At 40.3% G+C, this 17,048-nt stretch overlaps 1 protein-coding gene and 1 long non-coding RNA gene across 3 annotated transcripts in view; both read left to right on the top strand.

Annotated features, from left to right (window-relative positions):
* ctnna1 (catenin (cadherin-associated protein), alpha 1) overlaps positions 1–6,856 on the top strand; it is a 75,342-nt gene extending 68,486 nt beyond the window's left edge. The window contains exons 14-15 of the mRNA XM_039812894.1: positions 5,311–5,445; positions 6,566–6,856. Of these exons, the coding sequence (XP_039668828.1) occupies positions 5,311–5,445; positions 6,566–6,856 (426 nt within the window). The remainder of the gene's footprint in view (positions 1–5,310; positions 5,446–6,565) is intronic.
* A 4,485-nt stretch (positions 6,857–11,341) lies between these two features.
* The window catches only part of LOC120567002, a 231,801-nt gene continuing 226,094 nt past the window's right edge, over positions 11,342–17,048 (top strand). For both annotated transcript variants that reach the window (XR_005640504.1, XR_005640503.1), the window contains exon 1: positions 11,342–12,146. This is a non-coding gene — a long non-coding RNA (uncharacterized LOC120567002). The remainder of the gene's footprint in view (positions 12,147–17,048) is intronic.

Genomic DNA, 17,048 nt, shown 5'->3' with positions numbered 1-17,048 from the left:
ATAATCATTTGGGAGGAACATAGACATTTTTTTTCTTTGAAAGCTTTGATGGTCTTGACTTTCAACTTGCAATTGCAAATCTGAGGTTTTGGAGCAGTCAGGTAGCTATTGAGCCAAAAAGCATTCAAGGGTCAGGCCAAATAAAAGTCAGTCTAAATGTCAAAAGTGAATGTACTAATGTTTGAAGATGCCGGTTAGTACCTGCCTATTCACTAGCAGCCGTGGTAAGTTATCTGTTTTGCCAACAAGTGCTACATTGAAATGCCTGACTGACAGGTGCAGCAGGAACATTAAAAAATGACGAGGGCCATTTAATTGGTCCCTGTGGATACTTCTAAAGTCAGTCTTTTTGGCTTGCCCCCAGCTTGATTTTCTCCTGTCATACCCAGACTCTCTGTCTGCTTCGGTGTCACATTAACATTCCCAAAGTGCCAGCGTGATTGAATTGGCCCCACGCAAATATGGAGCATCTTTTTAGCAGATGCCGTGAGGAGAGGAGATCTGGCTATCATTCGGTTTAAAATGAATCTCGATTGATGTTGGTAGACCATGGCAGATTTATATTTAGCCATTAACGGTAAGTTAATCAGCACCAGACTGACAAAATCTAATGTACAGCACATTAACTGTAAAGCCCATTAACTAGGCTTTGCACAGACAACACCGGCATACTGAATTTCATCAGAGGTCTCTTTTCAAGGTTTTATCCAGCAGTAAAACTGTTCGGTTTAGTATATTAAAATGTTTTTACGTTGGTGTATTCATCTTGAAGTGTCTACAGACTACAGCACTGAATCGATCATTTCCTATCCCTGCATTGCCAAATCGTCGGTCTTTCCAGTGCTTTGTTTCCGGCAGTCAGCACACTGTAACATATATGCATAGATCTCTGCATCCATTTAACCCCCATGTCAGTTTTGAGGTGTCATGGCTGATAAAGGTTCCCGGTGGCTTCTTGTCCTGAAGGTCCTTTCTCAGGTTAAGCACAGTTAATTATCCAGCATCCGCTACCGCACGCAAATGTCAATTTGTTTTCCCCTCCCTCCCCCTAGTAGATGTTGTGTATGTGAGAGCAGTAAAGCGACATGGTGAAACGTGCTGCCTGGTCTAAGATTTTGGATTTGGCTTCATTCCCTTTTGAGCTATGAAAATCCAGCCAAAACACTACACCGAAGCTTGCCTGAACGAAGGATGTTTGTTTGTTTGAAATTGTCTTTTTAACCATGGCAGGCGAACAAATTGGGCTGTCAGTACATTATGATATGGGGGGGGGGGGGATTTATAGGGTTGCTGCATAGTTATCGGTATACTTTTGGAAAAAAAATGTTCTTTTTAGCTGTTTCGCTGTACTGTTGGCTCTCCAGTAGCCAGGCCAAAGATAGAGAAACAGGCAAAGCCCCTCCAATGAGAACACTAAGCAAAAACGTTCAGAATCCCCTTACTGGGATCTAAAAACAGTGGCAGTGTTCATTTTCTCAAAACAGGAAGTGACTGAAAAACAAAACGCATCAGAAAATACATTTGTGTTCACCGCCCTGTGGCACCCCCCAACAGGTTGCTGGCAGTGGCACGTTAGAATGCTCCCCTGTCAGTAAATATTTGAAATTGGCGTTTCCTGTGGGTGATGCGTCCTAAAAGGTCAGTGCTGGGCAGCAGCAGCAGCACAGTGGCTTTGCCTCTGTATAATGGAATTCAGTGAAACTGCATGGCATTTCCAATGATGGGTCCTGACCTTCCTGATCATCATTTAGATCATGGACATTACCCAAGTGAAATCCTTTTGTTCAGCATCCTGCTTTGTCATTGTTATTGCCTCATTTCCTTTCCTTATTTCGTGGCATGTGTTGTTTAGGGGAAAATATGTTTGCTTTGGTTTACTCTGTGCTCTGGACCTTCTTCAGAGCAATACCTCAAGAGCTACCTACACACTTATGAAGTGAAACCCTCATGAATATGGAACATAGTAAAAGTCATGTAAGGCATTGTTCCTTAAGCGATTCAGTTAGTAAATTAGAATAGTGATCTGCTATCCTTTGACCCAACTTTGATGTTTCACCTTTATTTTTCTGAGAATGGCACTTAAAGCCTACAGTGAAAAGACAAGGGCATGTTTGAAAGATGGTGACTCACCTTTTCTATTAGTTTGCCTTGAAAATATATCCAGAGTCTTGTGATGAAGTCTCTGGTGCCCCTCTCCCTGCTTTGCCATCTCTCAATAGTAGCTGAGCAAGCAAGGTTAACTGTCCCAGTCCATTACTGGCCACACAGCATGTGGGAATAGCAAGACGTATATCATCAGGCTTGAGGAACATTTTACAGCAGCACTCAGAGAAGACAATTTCTTTTTTTTCCTTTTTTTTGATGGGCTGTAATGGTTGAAGTAGAGCATTGCTCAATGGGAACAAGAGCGATGATCTTCACACCAGAGCAAATTTTGTTTTGTGAAATGGAAATGAATTGTTTGAATAGTGAGGCTGTGCTGTGTTATGAAGTTTGCTGCACAACCTGCAGATACATTAACATATAAGTTGAACGAGTACTCTTACATTATTTGCCCCATTTGTTATTTGCACTATTTATTGTTCATACCATTGAGTATGAAACCGGAGTTAAAAAAGGTTTATTGTGAAAAGTGAGTTGCCTACTGATACATTGGCTTTGTGGAAACACTGATTGAGTGCTAGTGTTAGTCAGTGAGGTACTTTGGCTCCTGAAAAGATGACCCGCATGTGAATAACACCCGAGGTAATCCCTCGCACAGGGCTTCCATTTGCATTACCAAAACAATCCAAGGTGTTCTTGTCTCTTCTCTGTGCAACTTCTGTATTCACATGTCACACTCAGAGCAGCCTTGCAGAGTTTCCTGAGTGCTGAGTGAAGCCAGCAGCTGAGCTGAGTATGAGCACAAGTGATGCTTTCACAGTGCCCTGCTCTCAGCCGTCTGAATACTTCCTCAAGCCCTCATTAGCATGGCTGCTGCATTCAGCCTCATCCCAGGTCTTTGCTATTGCATGTGTGTCTGTACGCACACGCTCTCTCTTAGTCCCCCCCCCCCCGACTACAGTTGAATCCTCCTGTCTATGCCTCGTTTCCCCAGTTGGATTTTCCCCCTCTATTCATCCTCGTCTTTTCTCCAATTACTTACTTTTTTCATTTTTTTTAACCCTTCTCCTCCCATTGTCTCCAGTCTCTCAGTCATGTATGCTGATCATCCCCTCCAGCGCTTTTCCCCCTCTCATCTCCTCTTGCATACCTTTCTTTAATAGAATGCCAACTCTTATATTTCCCTCCTCTCTACTTAGCCCATCCTTCTATTAATCAGGAGTGGATGGTAGTGGCAGAGAAGATGTAGTCCATTTTATTAATATTGTCAGTCCTATACAACCCTCAATAAGTTTATAAGGTTTAGTTTTATTTGGCTTTGTGACCCTTAATTTGTGTTTATGTATGTAGATAGGCTGGGCTTCTTGGAGTATGGTGAAAGAATGTTGCTTGTATTTTTTTGTGTCCTTGCACTTCTATACTGTAGCAACCCATCACTCTGATGTATGACATGTATGAATGAGCACAGTTGTGCTGGCTGGGGTGGTGTGTAAATGCATGCACGCTTGGCTGTATATCTGGGAGTGAGTGCACTATATTCAGCGGAGCGCTCTGCTCGCACCAGGGATACTGACGCGCTCAGCAGGATTAGAAGCATCATAAGTCCTAGACTGTTTTTGAAGTGTCAGAATATCTTGATGCCAAATATGTTTCGTCCAGTTCTCATTTCTCTCTTTGCATAGAGAAACGAAAGCTTGGTTTCCTCACCCTATGTGGATTTAGTGCTTTTTAATAGCGGTAATTGCAATTATTGAGAGATGTTCACCCTGTGTGTTATTTGCTCACTTATGGCCAGACAAAATGCCTCTTCCGTTTGCCTAGACACATGGAAATACTATGCACACTTGTGTTCGTCAGCGCTGACCTCACCAACTCCTTCCTGCAGAGATTCCATCAATTAAAAGGTTGGCTGCTATAACCTCCCTTTCACCTTTTCCCTGCACTCATTAACAGGTGCCAAAGACTCCAGACTGCCAAGCACCTGCAAATACTGGCGTTTCAGTCTTTTGTCTTCTTTTGGCTCGCTCACTCACATGGTCGCCCCGGTGCTTTTCACAGGTATTGTTGGATTAGTAGGGGACGTGAAAAGCTGCCAGCCTCTGATGATCTGTAACAGAGTCAGTCACACCATGTCATGGTCATCGCTGACATACTGCTAGTGTGTCAGGTCACTCTGCTGAGATCTACAATGTGATGTAAAGCGTCAGAGCCCCCATCAGGGTGTTTACGTCTCTCACTTGATGAGCAGCTAACAAGAGTACTGTGGCCTAATTACTATGCTGGCATGGGGCTTGTTTAGCAAACTAGGAAATAGATTGGAAATTGTGTTTCAAGGTAGAACCAGAGTCTAATTATGATGAGATGAAATAATTCAAAAAGATTGCCAATGCTAAATGACATGAATTTGTGGAGCTCTTCGCGTATTGCCACTTCCAAGTGGGTTTTATGATAATTTATTGGATTTCTTGAAGTTGATGAATTTTTATTTTTTTATGGCTCCAAAGTATTTTCTGTCCCCAGCTGGCTTTTGACAATATTGTAATGCCTATTTGGGAACAGGAAAAAGAGGCTTTTTCAACTTGGTATTGAATTCATGGTCTCTGTTTTGCCAAACATTTTAAGTTTCTTCTTATCCATCGCATGTTTCCTCTGAGAATAAATTGGATGTTTCCAAGTCTTTCTGAATGCTTCTCCAACCCTGAGCAGTTTATTCGCGCCTGTACACTTAACGAAATTGTTTAAGCTGTTGGAGATGGAGGGTTGTCAAACTTGTTTCTTGCAAGAACCCAAGTATTTTTGTTTAAAGACTTTATACAAGAGTTTTTTTTTTTTTACCACCACCTAAATGTAATTGATTGACAGCGGTGTTTGCTGCCTAATAGAATTTGCATTCTGTGTGACTTGATCGTGCTTAACCCTGCGAAGATGAGTTATCAATCTACCAGTTGTGGGCGTGCGTTTGTCATTTTGGCACTGAGCACGGCCCTGATGTGGGTGTTTACCTTACCTGTCAAACTGCTACTAACTCATCTTGATAAAGTGTGAGATCATTGCGTCTGTAGAATCCCATAAATATTCAGATTGAGTCGTACCAGCAAGTTCCAAAAATTGATTCATTGTACAACCTGCAAGCAGGTAGTATTATAGCCACAAACCGGTTTGTTTGACCATGTTGCGGTTGATGCATGTTGTCTTTCTCCCACACAGTGCCCTGACTCTACCTGTAAGCAGGACCTGCTCGCCTACCTGCAGCGTATTGCCTTGTATTGCCACCAGCTCAACATCTGCAGCAAAGTCAAGGCCGAGGTGCAGAACCTGGGAGGAGAGCTGGTTGTCTCTGGGGTAAGTTCAACCTCCTTTTAACCCTGGACACACACTGCCTACAATCGTCACTGTGCCAAATGCCCCACAGTAACTAAAGACTATAGTAGAGCAGTTGAAATGGGGTATTCAATTATTATTATGAACAATTTTTGAGGACCGCAGCGTGCGGTCAGAGTCGGTGGGGGTAACTGTAATGAAGCTACAAAGGTGGCAACATACCAACAAAAGAGGAGAGCAAGAAGAGCGACAGCAGATGCAAACCGTGCAGGTTTCAAAGCATTCACAAAAACATTTTTAAGCCTTAAGAATACACACAATGTATTTTGGTGAGAAACGATTACTGTAAACGGAATTGCATTTGTTTACGATGAAATATCCAGCTAGAAAGAAGATTTAAATCAATAGAATGCATTGGCTACTTTCTAAAGTTTTATTATCTGGTGTTGCCCACATAAAAAAAAAAAAGAGAGAATAAAAAAAAAGCCTTAATGGCATCAGCTGTAGGTTGTGATTAGTTAATGATTCATTCTCTGCACTGTAATCTGCAGCTTATATTTTATATCGAATAAACGGATAACAGAAATAATGGCTTTCTCTGTGCTGGAAAGGACTAATGTTGACCAATTGTTTCCTACCCTTAATACTACTTAAGATAAGACTATATACAAATGTTTCCAGACCCCTTCAGCCTTCATTAACCACTTAGTTACCAATCAGATGAATTAAAATAGGTTGTCGCTGTGTGCAGGAAGTAATGAATTCCTCCCTGCTTTCTGTGGGGCTGAAATGAGCCTATGCTTCCAACACTTCCAGTCAGATGTCACCATTGTCTCGGAGGCTCTGGTGGAGATTAAATTACTGTGACCTTTTCCCTAATTGTCACATTTCTTAAATCTGTTGTTGTATGCCAGACAAACTCTGAAAGGTAGTTACCTCTTCCGTACAAACGCTTTGGTTTGGCCGCTGGGAAAACTCGCAGTACAAGACTGGACGACATTAGAAAGACAGGAACATTTTACTGTCACTACACATGAATTCCAAACCGATGTTAATTTAAGAATAACAGGCTTTACTTTCACCGTTTTCATAAGGCTAACCGTTTCTCTGATGTTCTCTCCGGTCTCTTCCATGTACTCAGTTGGACAGCGCCATGTCCCTTATTCAGGCTGCAAAGAACCTGATGAACACAGTGGTGTCCACCGTCAAGGCCTCCTACGTTGCGTCTACTAAGTACCAGAAGAGCAAAAACATGGAGTCCCTTAACATGCCAGCTATCTCGTGGAGGATGAAAGCGCCTGAGAAGAAGCCTCTGGTGAAGAGAGAGAAGCAGGATGACGGCCAGACCAACCGGGTCAAGAGATCCTCTCAGAAGAAGCACATCAACCCTGTGCAGGCTCTGAGCGAGTTTAAAGCCATGGATAGCATCTAGACTCCCCTAGGTCTGATTCACGAGACCACAACATATTGACCAATGAGTGAGATATAAATATACATATATATAGATAGAGCTTGTCATTCTATCAGAAATAAAAGGTTTTATCATATTTGTTCTACCTTTGCATAGACGGCTTGTCTGTTTGACCCATTATATTTCTACACGGCCTCATTTCTATTCCATAAATTCAGATTGTCTGTAGCATTAACTGTCTCTTCTCTGGAAAATGCAGTTAGAGTGAAATCAACTGGATGAATGCATTTAAAAATATATATATATATATATATTTGTCTTTTATGTTTATTGGAGGAAGAAGAGCGGATTCCATAGACATGAAAACTAATTGCAAGAGGCTTTTGATTATTTTGTATTCTAACCAGTTTTATAATAAGACTGTGGGGGTTGCTGGTGTTTTCCACTACAATGTCTGATTATGGCAAAAATAGCTTCTGTATTGCAAATATCAACTATGCAAAATCTGTCTTTCTTCTTTTAACTTGAGCAATAACTAGTTCATTATGATGTGCTGGACTAACTGGTAAATTTTAAATGTTTTCGTTCTTAAGGCACCAAAGTCAATACATTTCCATGTGTGCCTGCCTTTTTCTAACTTTATACATACTTTGTTATGCCACTATAAACAGTTAAAATAAGTTTAAACTGACCTGAACACTATTTTCAGTGCTAAATGACTGATATGTACCCCATTAACTGATAAATGTCGTCTTCTTTTTTTTATAATTTAAGCATCTCATGTATTTTCTGTATCATTTTTCATGTTCACATCATGCAGCAAACCAAAGGTGACAGAGTATTCCTCCCAGCCTTCTGTGTTGCTGCGTAACTGGCCCATGTGCTTAATCCTACACGAAATGCACACCGATTCAACCAGTTCAGTCAAACTTTGTAAATAGGCCTCAACTCCTCAGAGTCTGGGAGAACCCAGCGGGCTAAACAAGGAGCGGACCGTGTGGCCGTTACTCTTCCAAAGCTGACGAGCTTCATTAACTATGAGACCAAACCCTTCCACAATCTAAGAACATGTCCAAATTGAGGGATCAATAACGTTTTCTCTCCACAGATTTGAAGTAGGCGAAGGAAAGGAGGGGATTTCACGGACTTTAAACTCTGCTTATTGTTTATATTCCTTGTCCTTGAGCACGAACACTAATCAAGGTTTGATGTCGGGCCCAATCTTTATAGACGACTAGAAACGCATCTCCAGGAGTTGGAGCTTTAAAGTTAAACGGGAGAGAGTTTTTTTTTTTTATTAACTTCAGGTAACAACTGTGGGATGTCTTTGAGTCCTACGTTGTATTCTGCTGCATAGTGGTGCATTCATGTACAGCGAGGCTTTGAAACCCCCGCTGCTTTGGTCTTGGGGCTGAATCTTTGTTTAGCTCGTCTGACATCTGTGAACAATAGCAGGGTGATTATCTGACAGATGGATTTTTTTTTTTTTTTTTTCTGTAGAAACCAGCATTTTGACAGTTTGTCTTTTGCTGTATTTGAGTTTGGATTTAAATCTTGAGTGTTACCAAACTTTGCTGTGGATTGTTTGTTATTGAGAGCTGACTTGTTGTGCACAAGTTTCTTATATTCATGTGCCTGCTTTATATCTTAATAAACAGTTACAAATGAAACCACTGTTTGTTTTTTTCTTTATCTGCACACTGAAGTAATGGTTTTCTCCCCTCCCTTGAACCTTTACTTTCCTTTTTTTATATGCTTTGTTTTGCCATTATACCACAGTTATGTTGTACTAACAAAAGTGCAAGTCCTAAAGAATATTATCAATAAATATAGAAATATTGTGTTGCTCTCGATGGTAAAATGAGCTTTAGCACACCCCAAAATATGCTGCTGTGCGTAATTAAGGTATATTATGTATACCAACTGTACAGTCTGCATTACTGACTTAAGTGCTATATACAGTATGCTCTTGTAACTTCTGTAATTGGGTTGCTCTATTGTTGTCGGTTATAGTCTCTTAAAAAGACAAGTGCAGCTTTTAACATCAAACATTCTTAAGTCTTCTGGTGGTGTCTCTTTAGCAATAGCCTGTGGAGAAAATGCATTGAGAGACCCACGGAAGTGCACAATGTGAAGATAAATGTATCTGAAGCGAGGAAGTATTTGGAATAAATTGTCTGTTCTTCCCAAAGTGCAGTAGTAATCGCGCGTCAGAGTCAGTTTGACTCATCACAGGGAACACTGAGAAGACAAATCCACTTTTTTTTATTATTATTATTCTTAGATACATGCAGGTCAGTTTAAGTATCACAGTTTATTCGTGTGATGATTGTTCCTTATTGAGTTAAACTTACTCATCTACATTCACTTAAGATTTTGATGATTTTTTTTTTTCTTTTTAAGTTTCCCAGAATAACTGAACAACCCACAGAAGATGGATTTGAAATAGATGGAGAGCAACATGGTGGCAGTAGAGTGAGAAAAATTCCACACCATGGCATGATGACTTTTGGCAATCAAACCGTTCTTGACCGCTTCTTTACTTTAGGATGAATTTTACACATCAATTTTTATCACATCCGAGGTGAAGAAATCACTAATAAATAAGTATTACAAAGCCAGAGGTGGAAGTATCCAAAAACACTGACTCAAATAGTATGCTCAAGTGCAAGTTGAGGTATTTGGAAAATATATGGCAGTAATATTTACTGATCAAAACTCTTCTGAAAGGAAAACTGGAATCATACTTGGGAGTTATATGACTTTAGAATATACATCACTCCTGTCAAATTGTATAAGATGGGTGCTGTTGACTTATCGTTGTCACCTTTTTCCACATGGTTTGGGATTGTCAATAATACAAGTATTTTGGGAAATGTCATAAGATCCCTGGGTAAGAATATAGGTCATAATGTCCCTTGTGGCCCAGTGTTTTGTTGAAACTACAAATATGGTATTTTATCTAAATCCAACAAACCACATCTGGGTGTATAGCTGCAGCAAAACAAAAGCGAGCAATGAATTGGATGGATGCAGGGTGACTCAACAAACATCACTGCTCCATATATTTCTAGCTTTTAAAAAAATAAAAGACAAAGAGCAATGGTTGTGGAATGACATGGACAAACTGAATAGTTGGTAATGTGGACATAGCTACACATTTTGGAAAGGTGTTTTTGGTTATACATTTGTAACTATCTCATATCAGACTATGCATTTAGATACAGTACAGGCCAAAAGTTTGGACACACCTTCTCATTCAATGCATTTCCTTTATTTTCATGACTATTTACATTGTAGATTCTCACTGAAGGCATCAAAACTATGAATGAACACATGGAATTATGTACTTAACAAAAAAAGTGTGAAATAACTGAAAACATGTCTTATATTTTAGATTCTTCAAAGTAGCCACCCTTTGCTTTTTTTTATAACTCTGCAAACCCTTGGTGTTCTCTCAATGAGCTTCATGAGGTAGTCACCTAAAATGGTTTACACTTCACAGGTGTGCTTTGTCAGGGTTAATTAGTGGAATTTTTTCCCTTATTAATAAAAAAGCAAAGGGTGGCTACTTTGAAGAATCTAAAATATAAGACATGTTTTCAGTTATTTCACACTTTTTTGTTAAGTACATAATTCCATATGTGTTCATTCATAGTTTTGATGCCTTCAGTGAGAATCTACAATGTAAATAGTCATGAAAATAAATCAAAAAACGCATTGAATGAGAAGGTGTGTCCAAACTTTTGGCCTGTACTGTATGAAGATTTTTTATTTTTTACAAGTGTCATAGGAGAACTTTTAAAATACTTTTAAAAAGGAGAAGAAGCTGTGCAGCAAATGGACCAGACTGTCATCAATGTTACAACGTTAGGGGAACGTTCTCTAAAGGTTGCAACGTTCTGGGAACGTTCGGAGAACGTTCGATGTAACCAAAAACGAACGTTCCCAGAACGTTCTGGGAACCAAAAATTGTTAGCTGGGACAGGACGTATATCGACAGCCAAGCTAACATTAGTTAGTTTAGCTAACAGCTAATTCGGCTAACCGCTAGCTGAGACAGCATGTAATAACTTTAAAAGACCCTCAAAATAAAACTTGAAAATAACCGTTAACATATATAACAGCTGTTACGTCAGTTCTACTTTACTTGTGCTCATTTAAAATACAATCACTCAATATGTCTTTATTGTTATTACTGTAAAGTCTTAATTTAGCTGTAGCCTGCTTTTCCCATTAAGTTTGACTTGACTAACGTTATTTTAGACTGAATCTAGCTGTCAGCTAGCGGTTAGCCGAATTAGCTGTTAGCTAAACTAACGTTAGCTTCCCGGTGGAGGCTAGCCATAGGCTAGCGTGGAACAGATCGTGCAGGTCGTATCCTCGGTAAAACAGTTTTATCTTGCGCATGTGCAGAACGGATCGTGTACCGACAGATGGGTGTACTATTAAAAATGGCTCCATTCCATTAGCTAAGTGTCCGATCAGGGAGTGAGCGTGCACACTGCCAGAGCACTTTTAAACTAACTCACCTAAATGGAACGCAGCCATAATTAAGGGTAACAATCCCACCTGTGCTTTTCCCAATGGCTTTTCCTGCTTGAACAAGTCAAGCCATGAAAATTGTCTACTAATGAGAGTAGTGAAGCCGCCAAAATCGAGTTAGCTAGCTAACTGACATAGAAATATACTTTTACATGTTTTGTTCGTGACCGAAAACGTTTCAACTAGCACTGTAGCACCCGGGAAAACGGACGCGTGGCGAGTGAGGAAAATTAGCAGTTTAAAAAACAGCCTGAACTGCTAGCATACGTTAATTCAGTTTCAGTCGAGCTAGCTAATGCCTCGGCAGCTAGCTAGCGTTGGTCGGCTTGTCTCCCCCCCCCCCTTGTTTCTGCTGCTCCGTGGGAAGCATTGTACTAACAATACAAACCAAGTTAGTGACAAATATTTAGTTAGTCCGTTTGCACTGAAGTGTAGCTATGTGCATAGCGTAAGGATGGATAACTAGCTGAAATAACCGTCAGCTAGCTAGTGTTGTGGCAGAAATGCTGCTGCTAGTGTTTTCACTGGACACGTTCAGTTCCTTCTATGACATTCATTGTGTTTGACAACTCGTAAAAACATGTTCCCTGAACATCCGCAAGCCATGCTTTACACACCGAAGGACCAGTTGGGTGCATAACGGGAGTCCAGCTGACCTTTTGAGAGAAGCATTACCTGCAAATGATTTAACGGTCAATGACAGCTGGAGGGATGTAATCCTGAGATGGTTCAACGCCTACACTCGCTCTCCTCAGCGGTCGCAATGGTAAGTGAAACTTCCCATGTTTTAGTTTTTACCACTGCTATTATTGTGCTTCTGTTGTGTTTATTGTTTTTGCACATTGCACACACTAGCTGCGGTCTGCTGCTTCTGTAAGTTCTGCTTAGATTGCCATGTGCTGTTGATGGATCTAAGACATGGATGCATTGGTTATACACACACGCCTCACATTCTGTGGTGTGTGATGTGGTTGTTATGTGTATGCATTTCTGATTTGATGTCAAAATCCTTGATGGCCTTCAAGTCTGGTTGATTCTCCTTGTTCAGCAGCCTTGAAGCCTCTGGCCTACTATAAATATTGTTGCTCACGCAGTTGTGGCACATAGTGGGGTGCTCATGTCTGGTGCATGCGTTAGTATGCTACGCAGTAAAGTGGCGTCTGGATGAGGGCCATGTTTCTATACGGTTGGAGTACCTTAAGCTTGGAATTGCAATCCACAAATTGTTGCTACTTTTCAAAGGAAAGGATCTGAACACTACTAGTACCACCACACCAAAAAATCCGCCTGACTTCAGAAATGTCACTGACACCAGGCCCTGACATCTTCGCTGAACTTGTGCTGTATAAACAATGTATCCGTATGTGGTGCCATGCACACACTGTTGACTGAAAAAAAGAAAGGGAGAAAATGAAAAATGCCTGGGCGGAGTCAGCATGGTCCCTACTTGTCTCCGTGGTATTTAGGCTTGTACCCTAAATTTATTTTGAGGATTGGAGTTCCATAATGACCCATTCATTATTACCTTACATTCATTATCATGAATAGAATTTAAAAATGCTAAATGTTCCACTTCATCTCTGTGTAAAGTGGGCCCTCACTGACTATTACGAGTGGCCACGTAAGGAGTAAATCTGTTCCCTACAATGTTAATAATATCCAGGGTGGTTTACATCAGTCTGCCTGCAGGAAAGAAGCCGTAAAGTCTGAAACTGTAAAGGCTGCACACATCAGTTAATGGTGATAATAAATCTCCCATGTATTTCAGGGAGTCCTGTGTGTTGGTGTAGCCTTTGACTTGGGTTGACAGTGTTGGTGCATGAAGAAAAACCAAACGACTACCTCGCTCTGTCAAAAGTTGTAATTACTTTCACTCGACCATGCACAGGTGCAAACCTCATAGGACAATGAAATGTGTTGGGATTTGTATAATTCAACACAATGTACAATGTACAGACAACAATGTTGTAAAGCGAACAGAAATGGGATTGGTTTTTGTCACGCTTGAAAACACTCTTTGCTATTGTGTTGTGCCCAATCAGTGCCTGCCTAATCCACAAAGCCTGATCCATTAAGAAAAGTGTTCAACCCTTTGAGGTCACAGTGGGATTTTATAAATATAATTTTACATTGAATTGCAATAACGTTTTGACTTTTCATTAGTGTTTCCATACACTTTGAAGACTTTGCAATACTGTCTTTTTTTGTGGAGTCTTTCAAGGGCCATAGGATCCTTTTTAAATAACTTTTGTAGTTCCTTACAGTAGTTTTCTGTTTTCCCTAAAAAAATCTTGAAATTGTTTTGCAATAAATTTCCCCTGCAGCTGTTCGGTGCTCTTGTCTTTATGCAAAAATTGTGCAATTCCATACCAGCGCAAATCCAACCTTCCATGGTCCAATCACAGTAACTGTCATGTTCATGGTCAGGTCAGATAACGTAGCGTAACTTATAGGATTATATGTAAATGAATATAGCCTCGTACTACATTTACTGTTTCTATTTCATTGTAGGCTTCTAGTGAACGTTGCTTTGCTTGAGGTGGAGCTGTCCAGTCTACTGTGGTGCTGATTACTATCTGGGCAGAGTAGCTTGTTTCCTTTCTCAAAGTCAAATGCACAACTTCAGCTACAGCTGAAATGATCAGTGAGGTCAGTCATTGGTCAGCTTAATCGATTAATCACTAGACATACAATCAGTCATCAACTGTTTTGATAATTAATCAGAAAATGACAAAAGATTGACTGTTTCTGACTTGTCAATTGAATATCTGGCTTTCTTAGTCCTGTATGATATTAAATCGAATATCTTTGGGTTGTGGTGTCGTGATGGACATATTTTTAAACTTCTTTTTGACATTTCATTGCCCAAACGGTTAATAGATTTATCAAGAAAACAACGGGTAGATAATGCTTGATCCAAGCCATGTCATTGTTATTTGTTAATGTGTATTTTATATGAACTATTATTTTAGATGAAGTCAAACTCAGCCTCTTACGCATGGCTTATCGATTGTCTTGTTAAACTGTTAGGCTGGATGAGAGAAAATGCAATAGCAAATCTGCATCTTTGTTAGTAGGGCTGGGCGATATGGAGAAAATCAAATATCACTATTTTTGACCAAATAACTCTATCGATACCGCAACGATATTGTAGTGATGACATTTGGTGCTTTCACAAAATATTTACACAATGAGATTTTGATAAATAATCATCAGTAATGTGGATATAATGACTAAGTGGGTAAAGGGAAATGCAGTTTTTCTCGATTGCTAAGACACATTTCTTGAAAGCTGCTCTCCTTTTCCCTAAACTGTGAACACAAAACCCAATTTTCAAGCTACATTCACAAAACCTCAGACTCTTCTTGCAAAACCAAACTTTCACCTCAAAACAGTTCAATCTGTGCTCAAAACTGAACTATGTTGTCAAATCGTGCCCCGAGTCAATCAAAATTAAAAACACTACTGAACAGTCACTAAACACTACGTAGAAAAATAGAAAACACAATGCTCAGGACGTGAAGCTGGAGAAATAAATGTTTATTGTTCACTGTAGGCTAAATGCATGTTGCAAAACAAAACAAAAACTGTTTAGTACAAAAAGACAAAACAGAAATTTTGTGCATTTACACGTAGCACTTGTAAAAACAAACAGAAATCTTATGCGTTTGCCACTTGTGTACAGTAAGCCCATGTAAAAATAAAGTACAAAAATATACAAATAAGTGCATTACTCAGCCACAGCATCATGTCTCCGTACTGGGTCAGGCCACAGGACTTCATCCACATCACAGGCCACATTTTGTCTGGCCAGGCAACGGAGGAAAAAAACCCCTGGCATGCCGTATCCAGGCTTGGCATGCCTCCACACCTATGTCACCACAGGCAAGTCCCATGGCTTGCAGGAGATTTACCCTGGTGTAAGGTTGGCGTTCATATACCTTCCGCTGCCATGAGGAGAAGAATTCCTCAATGGGGTTTAGGAAAGGGGAGTACGGTGGAAGGCAAAGATTGATACAACCTTGGTTCATATTGAACCACTCTCTAACCTGGAGGGCTCTGTGAAAACTCACATTGTCCCAAACAACAACATAGATGGGATGCTCATCCTGCTGCCCTAACAGAGCATCTCGCATGTGATTGAGGAAAATGAGGACCTGGTGAGTGTTGTAGGGCCCCAGGTTGGCATGATGGTGTACAACCCTGTGATTGCTGATGGCAGCACATAATGTGACATTGCCACCACGCTGCCCAGGAACACCAACAATGGCCCGATGGCCAATCACATTACGGCCTCTCCTTCTCCTCTTGGTGAGATTAAACCCAGCTTCATCCATGTAGATGTATTCATGGGGTCTTTCCATTGCATCCAGTTGAAAAACCCTCTGTAGAAATAGATATAGTTTTGTAAGTGATACAGAAAAAGTGATTTAGGCCACTACAGTAAATCACTACTTGTAGTAATCAACATTGAATGTGTCTGGATATATGCCAACCTGTACATACTGGAATCTTTGCTCTTTGACTCTTTCTGAGTTGCGATCAAAGGGCACTCTGTATAGCGGTTTCATGCGCAGTCTGTTGCGCTTGAGGACATGATCAACAGTAGAGAGGCTGACACTGTTGATACCCTCAAAATTTACATGGTGCTCAATGATCTTCTGCTGAATTTCACTCAGTTTAATGGCATTGTTCTCACGGACCATATCAACAATTAGGGTCTCTTGGTGTGGGGAGAACATACCTGTCCTCCCACCCCCATGTGGCAGTTTTTCAATTCTACAAAAAGAGAACATGGAGTTACAAAAAATATGCATGGAATACTAGGCCTACAAACAGTTAGACCAACCCTCCATTACAATACTACATTACATTGGTACAGTGAAGTACTGAAACATATTTACTTACAGTATACTGTGGTACAGTATATAGTATGTCATACAGTAATTGCTGTCAACATTTACATACTGTACTATAATGTCAAAAAAAGGTAATTACCTGTTCTCTAAATCTTCGGATTATGGTGGACACAGTGAATCTACTGATGTTTGATTGTACCCTTTGTCCAGCCTCCCTCATGCTCATACCATGGACAAGAACATGGTCAATCACAGTAGCTCTGATTTCATCAGATATTACTGTTCTTTGTCTTTGCTGACCACCTCGACCTCCCCTCACACGAACTCTTCCTCTCAGATTTCTATCCATTGTAGGGCCTCACAAACCAGTGCTCTCTGAACTGGCTTATATGTTCCCTCACATCATTAGCCACAAGTGTGATCAATTTTGAGTTGTTGTGTTCAAGTGGTGACACCTGTGCTCTAATTGTGTTTGACTTTTGTCACCTGTGTTCACAATTATGCGGCACGGGTGCATCACAATGAAAATGTGTTGGCAAGTTGTGTCTAAACAGGTGAAAAGTGCTTATGGTTTTGCCAAAAGAGTGATTGATTCAATCAGTGGGTCCAGGCAACTGAGCATTTGGTTCAGACAATAGGGTTTAGTGTTTTAGCAATTGAGAAAAACTGTAATAGAACAGTTATAACAGTCTGGTACTGTAATGCAGCCTTTAAAACCAGGAAAAGACACCACTTATGCCATATTACGATATCCAAAATCTAAGACGATATCTAGTCTCATATCACGATATCGATATAATATCGATATA

Source organism: Perca fluviatilis, chromosome 10 (genome assembly GCF_010015445.1).
Source record: "Perca fluviatilis chromosome 10, GENO_Pfluv_1.0, whole genome shotgun sequence".
NCBI classification, from domain to species: Eukaryota; Metazoa; Chordata; class Actinopteri; order Perciformes; family Percidae; genus Perca; species Perca fluviatilis.
The sequence above is the reverse complement of the archived record's forward strand: the minus strand, read 5'-3'. Positions and strand labels throughout refer to the sequence as shown.